This window comes from Lampetra planeri, chromosome 10, assembly GCF_965212315.1.
Source record: "Lampetra planeri chromosome 10, kcLamPlan1.2.h2, whole genome shotgun sequence".
Classification (NCBI taxonomy): domain Eukaryota; kingdom Metazoa; phylum Chordata; class Hyperoartia; order Petromyzontiformes; family Petromyzontidae; genus Lampetra; species Lampetra planeri.
This window is the reverse complement of record NC_136116.1, coordinates 1,238,467-1,247,933: the sequence shown is the minus strand read 5'-3', so window position 1 is coordinate 1,247,933 and position 9,467 is coordinate 1,238,467. Positions and strand designations below refer to the sequence as shown.

Genomic DNA, 9,467 nt, shown 5'->3' with positions numbered 1-9,467 from the left:
GTTAAGTGCATTACATGATGGAATGTTGACAAGTCTAAAGGCATGTATTGTGTGATGCCGGTGTGTGCGCTAAGCATATTTGATTAATGTTTCTAGATAGGTAATACAGAAAAGGGCACGTTTATAACGTATTTAATGCGACATTATTTCCCTTGTGTGCGGACGTTTCCCACATGATTGGGTGCTTCAGCTTCATGTTAGCTGTAAAATCACACTTCCACCGACTTCTCCTCCGCACGTGCCTGAGCCACAGGGCCGCAAGGATAGTGGGAGCTGAACGTATCTTTACCTCACCCGCAACAGCATCAAGTGACTTATACACTGTGGGGTGATACTGTGGTGGAAGCGGGAATTAATGTCTTAAGATGTCAAATCCAGTCCCTGGTCAGGAATTTAACTCGCCCTCCCCCACCCTGGATGTATGTATGTTGAACTTCTTTCGCACCGTATGTAGCCAACCGTGGTAATGGGATGTGCGGGATTGTGAGGTCAGTATAGCAGCTCATTTACAGGCATACATGTGGATGGAGGGGGCACGTCAAAAAGTATTGAAATGGCGATATCCAAGTATGCACGTGCGTGGAAGCACACAGTTCCAACGACCGGCTTGCACTCCCCACTGCTGAAGGCATAGCGTTTGGGAAATTACAACCAGCAGGAAATGGGAAATGCCATGCTGTGTTAAGATTAATTAGAAATGGAGGGCAGTAATTCTTTCAGACGTTGTTTTTCCCCCAGCTACCTTTTATCCCTCTGAACGCTGGCATCGCTGTTGATGTTATACCTGCGAAGCCCTTTTTCAGCGCCTCTCAAAGCGTTTAAAGGAAGTCCATTATAGCCTCAATTTGACATCATAAGTCCTGCCGCCACCGCTTCCATTGTGGGTGTCGCGAAGACGTCGGGGTGCGTTAGAGGGAGGTGTGTTGACTCTGGCGCGCGGGACGCATTCCTTGTTCTCTCGCTGCCGGTGCGAGATGCACGAGGAGGGGGGGGGGTATTGAACTCTCCCTCTTTCCGGTAACGAGGCGCCCACGAGGCGCCCGCTTGCACGCAGCCTTCCCACTCCGTAAGGCGATATCGCGCAATAGCGTGCCTCGCATAGCGTGTCTCTCGCACACAGCGTGCCTCACATAGCGTGTCTCTCTCACATAGCGTGTCTCTCTCACACAGCGTGCCTCACATAGCGCGTCTCACACAGTGTGTCTCACACAGCGCGTCTCCCACAGCGTGTCGTCTGATAAAGCGCGTCCATCACGGCGCGTCTCACACGGCGTGTCCATCACGAGGCGTCTCACACGCGTGTCTCACATGCGCCGCTGTTACTCTGAGGCAGGAGTCCAAGTGCGGGTAAATAAAAGGGGTGCGGGTGGGCAGCAGAGCGAAGCTGTGTGTGAGCACCCCGCCATTGTCAAGTTTTGTTCGCTCTCAATTAACTGTGTTACTCTTCTAACCCAGTGCAGCCCATTTCACCTGAATTAAGGGCTCATTTGTGGTTGGTGTGGAGTGGACATCCCAGTAATCTACTTTGAAATACAATTGCCCAATAATGTCACATGTTACGTGTAATATTCCCCCCTTTCAGGTAGCGCTGTTGACGAATGTTTTTGTTTATTCGTCTTTACGCTCCATTGCCGACGCAGTGCTGCCAAATAATGTGTTCGCAGTGCCACTGGTTAGACTTGGATTATTGAAGCAGTTTAATGCAAAAAACACCCTTAAACTTCAAAAATGAATTAAAGAATGATCCCTCCAGCGTTCTCTCAGTAACCATGAACCAGTGCGAATTTTGTGAAACGTTGAGAAAAGTTCACCTCAAAGCCACTTTAACACCGACTGCTCTGCATCAAACGGGGAATGTTTGGCAAGGGATGCACAGATTGCATCTGTACAAATAGAGCCTGCTCCGAACGACTCCACTCGGGAGGCACCGGCGGGGGGCTCGCGGACAATCACGCGCAGCGACGTCTCGCCAGGCAGCGCGTGCGTGGCTCTTGCGCCACGGCTCGCCTGCGGAGCCGGGGTACACCTCTGGGGAAAGTAACCTGTGAGTGGTTGCGGCCGGCATGCCGCTGCCTGCATGGCTCATGCCAGAGCACATGGGTGGGACACTGAAGAAAAAAAAAGTTTCATCCCGGAGCGTATAATACCGCGTGGAGTCCCTGCAGGGGCACACTTTCGGCAGAATCCTTCGCTCCGACGCTGAAGATGTTAGCCGTGCTTGTGACGGCCGGGAGTGTGAATCGATCAGCAGCGACTCCGCAGTTGAGCGAGAGGGAGAGATCGTTAGCGCCGTGATGGTGTAATAAGCTAGCAGGGGGCCACAGAGGGGAGGGAACAGAGCTGGGCTGGGCTGGCGTGCAGTGATAGCTGCTTGCAGACGGGCGCGCACGCACACAAAACCTGCACATGGGCTGCACCACCAGCCTCGGCTGCTGCGCCGAGGAGAATCTGCAGGGAGCACCGGGGCATCCGTCGGCCATGAGGACAGAGAAAGAGAGAGGAAGGAAAAAAGCGGCGAAGAAATGTGACGATGACGTGAAGGAGATGAGGAAGGTAAGAGGGAATTTCAGACGATACTTTTATGCTAAGCAACTTTCCACTACTCCCAAGCTACTTGCTGAAATGTCTAAATTATTTCCTGTTTTACGTGCCGCTCTAAAGCTGGGAAGCAATATAATGTACGAATCATGTTGAGAATACAGCACTCGATTTATGAACATTTTATTGTACGTTGATTGCGGTCTACTCCAGATATGTTAGCGTGTGAATATAAAAGCTTATTTGGCTCACATTTCTGGGCGTGCTCCACAAAACGTGCAACAGCCCTCACTGTTTGGGGGTTCGGGGGCAAAGGTCAAGGTCGTACGACCCATAGATATTTTGACAGCTTCTTTCTTGTGCTGTTTGTTGCCATATTATGTTTGTGCAAGCGTTTTCTTTAGATCGCTTTTCACTCAAATTCTTCTGAATTACAAGGAGCTATGTAGGGCCGTTTCTCTTTTAAATCCTGGCGTTATGACACTGACGAGAAGAGGCTCGCTAAAGGGGTACGTGGGGGTGGGGCAGAGAGTCGCCCTCCACCTGAATGTAGAGAAATGTGGAGACAACAGCCCTCGGAGAGTCACGTGGGAGGGCTCGTAGCCTTCTTGACAGCCTTACTGTGTGGATGACATTATGACAGCTGCAAAGAAAATTACGGGAGAGACGCAGAAGCACGGAGAGAATGAGAGAGGGGAGGCAGACATGTAGGTGGTGGGCTCTCAAAAGGGTTTAGCATCTACTTTCAACACGGTATGGAAATTTAATATTTCTGCTGCAGAAACTTGGAAAATTCTTGCTCAGACAGAAGGCTGTTGTACGAGCACAGCAGACGTGACATCCTGTAAGCGAACGTGATGGCAGCACTTCCCAGCGGTATCGCCGTCCGCCAGCCTGTCAGCGCGCTGATCCCGTGGCACGAAACTAGAGAGATGCCGCTCCCCCAGTTGCCCTTGCCTTACGGACGGTTCGGCTCCGGCGACTGCAACCTTGAATTCCTAGGCCTCTTTGCGGCCCCAGGGAGCAATTCCTCTCATAAACGCGTTCACTATACATGCGACTCGCAGGATAATCACTCAACGGCAATTGCCGCTATGTGAATCGATAGCCTTCTTTCAAAGCAGTTTATGCAAATGACCACGTAGCTCATTTCTTATCTGCGCCACCTCCCATGTGGGTCTCTCCAGCACTTGGGGGCACGAACATTGCAACGTTTCTTGTAAAATTTGTCAAAAAGTTAGAACAGAGGATGATATATGGTTTTACACTAACATTGGTAAATCAAGCGCTTGTCGTAACATGACCTCGAGCCACTCTGACTTATTCATGGACTTGAACAGTAGGTGTCCTCCCAGATAATCCTGTGGTGTAGCACTGGTAATGATGCTGCTCTCAATAACACGATCGTTGGCTTCAAGCTGCTGCACTGAAGTTGATTCACCAAGCACCGCCAACGTGGTGTCCCCAAAGTATTTATAACTTAAATCTATCAACATCAGGCCGTTATGTATCCACTGCTGGATGCAGGCCTCCCCAAATTGTAGCCATCCGTCACTATCCCATGATGCCAAAATAAGTATTGTGCCCACGCACGAGTTCAGCTCATCACCACCTCTCTGTGCTGGTCATCCTCTTGGGTGTGTTCCGTTCTTTGGCTGCCATTCCATCTCCAGTCTCGTCTATCAGCTATCATCATCTTGGTTCTTTCAGTAAAATCACGTAGAAGGGAAGTAATAAAATAATAAAAATAAAACATAATAAAATAATTCTCACGACGTTTCGGCTACAACGCAAGCAGCCGTCTTCAGGTGAAGAATGAGACACTGCCAAGCTTGGAGCTTATATATAAGCTGGGTTGGAGGTGGAAGAAGAGCGCCTTAACAAAAGAATGTGCATATCAAGAGGAATTTAGCATATTCATGGTAAATGCGTAGGAGGTGGGCGGGGGGGTTTCAAAGTCATATTATGTCCATACATTATGCAGGATTAGCAGCATCAAAGGGAGGGGGTAGGGGGTAGCATTAACAAAGGGAGGGAATGTTAATAGTATGTTGAAGCAATGAAACATGTCAATGGGAGAGCGGTGGCAGGAGTCCCGCAGCGGAGCAAATAATGCATTCCCTGTGGAGAACACAAGATACACAGTCAATGCCAGTGAGTGGACTGCGGTCTGAAAGTCACCGTAAACGTGAACAACAATCAGTTAAGATCCGAAATGCTGAAGCATTTGTTTCTTGCTGTGGTTGTTTCTTGCTGTGGTTGTTTCACCTGATGACGGACGCTTGTGTTGCGCCCGAAACGTCGTGATTTATTATTTTATTTATATTATTACTTCTATTAATTTTATTTTTTACCTACGTGACTTTACCGAAAAGCCTAAGAGTATGAATCCTTGCAGTCACGAAAGCTTCAAATCTAGAATCGCAGTATAATTCCTAGCGTGGATCTCTGGTATGTATGTATGTTGCATTTATTTCGCACCTTCCGCAGCCATCCGTGCTAATCGGAGGTGCGGGGGAAGGGAAACTAAACCAAAAAATCAGTTTTTCGTGCTTTTCTGTTTTTGTTTAACGCTGTTTGCCAGAACCATGTTTCCATTCCATGTTGTGGGAGGTAATATGCAATGATTTAAACACATCTTAAGGCATGTTGCATGTGTGTGTTGCTTTGCACTTAAAATGCATTTATCAAAAAGCAGCCCAACTTACTCTCGCTTATATTCCGCCTTTGATCCTGGTCTGCCTTAAATAAATGCCTACATTTACATTGTTGTGTTTTTCCGTTGTAATTTCCTTTAGTTCAGCAAACATATTAGAGCATACATGTTAGGTCCTTCACTCATTTGCGATGGCACGTATCCAATTGTTGCGAGAATGACTGTGTCAGCGAATCTGAGATGGTGAACACCATCACTGTTGAAATATTTGGCTTTATTTCTCGAAATCAATGTTTAATGACAGTAAACCGCAACGGACTAACCAGTGGTCAGGTATTGTCATTGACTGGAGAAGAGGTTTGGGGAGCTCCATGGCTACCCAGAGGCGACCTGTACCTCGAGGTGGTGGCATGTGTTCGGTGTAACGTGGGTGAGGTATGGGTCATGTCAGCACCAACGTTTTCCAAACAGCGGCAGTAAAAGTGGCTGGCACAGATAATTGAGACACTGAAATGTGAGCGGTGGAGCAGTACACCGCATTCGAAACCCGATTAACTGAGATTGATTCCTGGTCACGGCTAACATCAATGGCAAGTGGTATTTGAACAGAATTTACAAGTGTGATTAAGTATGGTCAAACAACCCCCCATAATTGATATGGGCATGGGGAGGCCCTCATGCAGCAGTTGACTGTCAAAGGGCCGTACATTATCATTATTGTTTATACTTTGACACGCTCGACTACCCTTTGTGTAGTGAGTGTGGAGGAGAACCTGTCTGCTAGGTTGGGTTTCATTACCCCAGTCCCAGAGCAGTGGTGGTGAGAAGCGCTTGGGCTGCACTCGCTGGGACAAAAAAAACAACGAAACTCGCAAGTGCCGATAGTGTTGCCGCTTGCAATAATCGCGGCGGCGCCGTTCGGCCTCACCACGCTCAAGAGATCTTAGAGTGGTGAGCGGAAGGTCGATTTTGAAACTTCCCTGCGAGCTCGTGCCACACGAGACGTTGCGACAGCAGGCCGCTGTGCCACATCCACCACCGCCGCTGCTGCTGCTGATGTTGTTGTGATGTGGCCCGCACCTGCTGCATCGCAGTTCCGCTCTCCGCCCCGTGAATACTGTAGTGGGGTCGGGCCGAGAGGCAATGATTGAGGATGTGAATAATGCAGATACTTTTGCAGGCAGAATGAAGCAGGCCGAGGTTTTGACTTTCACTCTGAAAGGTTAGCACACTTTTAACAACGGCATGTTCCGGTAATAAGGTTATTTGACATTTACCCTTCCATTATATGAGGGCATGTAATCAGAAATGACCCTGAGAGACGGTGTATCTCATTGTGTGAGTTCAGTCGAGGGCAGAGCAGAGGTTTTACGTCCAGAGTTTTGGTGGTCGTGACATTGAGGTAAGCCACTCACTTAATCTGCCCGGATTCGCTACACAGTGACTTCATTGACAGCTAAAACAACCCCCCTTTCACACACACACACCAGCCCTGCGCGCCACGCGTGCCCGGCTTGATCCACGTGTTGGGAGCGTGGCCACTTTCCCGTGGCGGCTCAGCCGGGTGGGGTGGTGGTGGCGGGGGTGGCGGTGGTGGCGGTGGCCTCACCGCGGGCCTCCTGACGGTGGCGCTCTCGTGAAGTGTCGAACAACAACAGCAGCAGCAACCCCCGGGGGGGGGAGTCGTCGTCGACTTTTACAGCACCCCCCCTGCCTAGTTTAGGACTGGTAACACAGACCGCATCAACTCGTTCTCGCTCGGCCACAGGTCGAAGCCTCACGTCGGATTCCGTGTACAACACAGCAGGTGCGGTGACGGACCCTTGTAGGTATGATTCGTGGAGGTGTTGGCGTTCATTTGTGAGAAGAACAACAAGAAACACGTGACCATGCTGCTGTAAGAGCAAGAAAACGCGAGGCCTTCTCCCTCCACTCTCCATCTCGCAGTGAGGCCCTGCAAGCGTGCAAGTCGGTCCACACGGTCGCCAACCATGCGAAGTCAACCTCTGCTTCTTGTCTGATCACTGCCCCCCACAGAGCGCCCACGTTGTTGCGGTACGATTAGTTGTCCTCTTGTGTCGTCTGTAGCCGTCATTAGCCGGCCATGGTCGACCCCGCTGTGTGGGTAAAGCCCTTCCACGTGTCAAGGCATTAGACCGTCGTGAATCAACCCAACCTGCCTTGTCGGGTCGCCGGTGTGTGTGAGACTCTTAATCCTTCAGCATTTCCTCAGGGACCCACACGCAAGCGTGGCTGTGGGATTAACGCAAGTGTTTAACAGGTTCACAGATGGTGTCAGAGCAACCGAGCACCTGAACTTATTAGATGTAAGCTCTTGTCGGGGTTGACACGTGTCTTATTGCTCGAGTATCTCCATCGCGATGGAAATATAATGAACGTAATCGTATGAAGCGGCATGTTGCTGTCGGCTCTGCCCGTGGTGGATGGAGTCGTGGGTTCTCTCTTGATGTTGGCCCGCATCTGCGTGGGGGACGTTTGGGGGGCCCTCGTGATGGGACGCGGGGCCACTGCCCTGAGACGTGGGACAAAGGGAAGCCAGCCAGGCCCCCGTCACGGCCTCATTTACAATTCAGGGTGGCGACGGACTCGTGAAGAATGTAATTTTCCATTAGAATTGACCTCGCAGTCAACCCGCTGCGGGCACGTGGGATACACGCGACTGTTGCCTCTCACGTTTTGAATCATCCCGCGAATTCAAATCGAGACCGCGGCGTGTCTGTTTATATTAACTTCTAAAGTAACGCCGAGGAACACGCGTTCAACTAGCATGCCGATTTGAACACTCGGGAGCAAGGCGCATGGCAAATATCACAACAATTTGCACCGTCTCGTCACCTTCCGAGGAAAGTCGTCCATCAGTGACTGATATTCGCCTCGGAGTGAGCGGGTAAAGACGCGTCTGCAAATGAGTTCTTCACGAAGTTTAATAATTACAGCCCCAGCTGCCGTTATGTAAACAGTCATAAATGAATTTCAGATATTAAAAAAGGCGTCTAACAACCCGTGACGGGCAATGGTAAACAGTTGAGTTGTGGGTGTGTGTGGTGTGTCCCGCGGGTTTGGTATGTGCCACGCTAATGCACGGCTTGGCAGCCCTCCATCCACAGAGTTCTCGTCTCTCCTCATCACCCCCTCTCTCTCCCCGTCTCAGATTGTCTCCCTTTAGATTTTCACTCACTGCCCCTTTTTGCTCTTCTCTGTTAAATTGGCTCTCTGCTTCTTAACCCCCCCACCCCCCATAAGGTGCGTTAGGTGGGGTGACTGGTGGTGGAAAAGCCTTCATCAGATCTCTGTGTTCTTGTGACATGGGAAACAAATTCGCATCCGTAGCAGGTTTTTTTGGGGTTCGCGTAAAAATAAATGTGTTGTTAAACCCGCCATCACCAATTTGTACAGTTTGCCACGTAAACAAAACATGACAATTGGTTACTAGTTCAGCACACCCGTGTGTTGGAGAGTAAACCCACACCATTTATAATTTGAGTACTGTACGACCTTTTGCCAGTAATTACAACCAGTTTCATCAGGCTACAGCCATAATTTTTTATGTAGCCTGACGAGGCATTTCTATTTACGCGATCTAACCCAGAAAAAACATAAGGCATAATATTGGTCGCGAAAGCTTGCGACGTGTTAAACAGAAATTCGTATTTCCATTCATCCGCATGCTGCAGTGCACTCTGGGCACGGGACAAATCCACATTGAAATGGAGTCTTGCAGCGGGCTTCTTGGTGGGAACTTGAGTCTTGGTTCACTTTTATGTGATGTTAACTACCTCGCCTAGTATACAGGAGGTTGTGGGTTTGATCCCGACCCTGACGCCTGCTGTATATTTCGAGTTTTGCATGTTCTCTGCGTGGTCGCGTGGATTTCTTCTCCTGATCCTCCCATTTTTCTCTCCACATTTAGAAACATGCGTTAGATTATTTGGCTGCTATAAATTTCCACATGATAAGCCACTTCGTTGAGCTATAATTTGTGGCCAGGTCGCTTCTGAAAAAGAACTCATAGCTCAGTGGGTTTTACCAGGTAAAATAAAAGTTTAGCTTTAATGTGTTTATTTCTAGTAATTTGCTTACCTTTCCTATATTTAGCAGTCCTATCATGTTTTTTTTATCTTACCCGCCCCTACTCAGCATCAGTGAAAACGAGCTTCATAGTTCATCAGATTCTCCAGGATAAATACAGATTCTGCTGGCGCGTGTATCGATTGCTCTTCTCAGCGCACGCCCATTCCTGGAATTGTATGCG

The 9,467-nt window shown here is 49.3% G+C and overlaps 1 protein-coding gene across 5 annotated transcripts in view; it reads left to right on the top strand.

Annotated features, from left to right (window-relative positions):
• Positions 1-2,158: 2,158 nt before the first annotated feature.
• LOC144720802 (tensin-3-like) overlaps positions 2,159-9,467 on the top strand; it is a 90,920-nt gene continuing 83,611 nt past the window's right edge. For 2 of the 5 annotated variants that reach the window (XM_078597856.1, XM_078597854.1), the window contains exon 1: positions 2,160-2,553. In XM_078597856.1, coding sequence (XP_078453982.1) covers positions 2,407-2,553 — 147 coding nt within the window. In that variant the 5' untranslated portion in view covers positions 2,160-2,406. Of the gene's footprint in view, positions 2,554-7,227; positions 7,250-9,467 lie in introns of those variants that run through there. The other 3 variants (XM_078597857.1, XM_078597855.1, XM_078597863.1) reach the window with 3 other exon arrangements.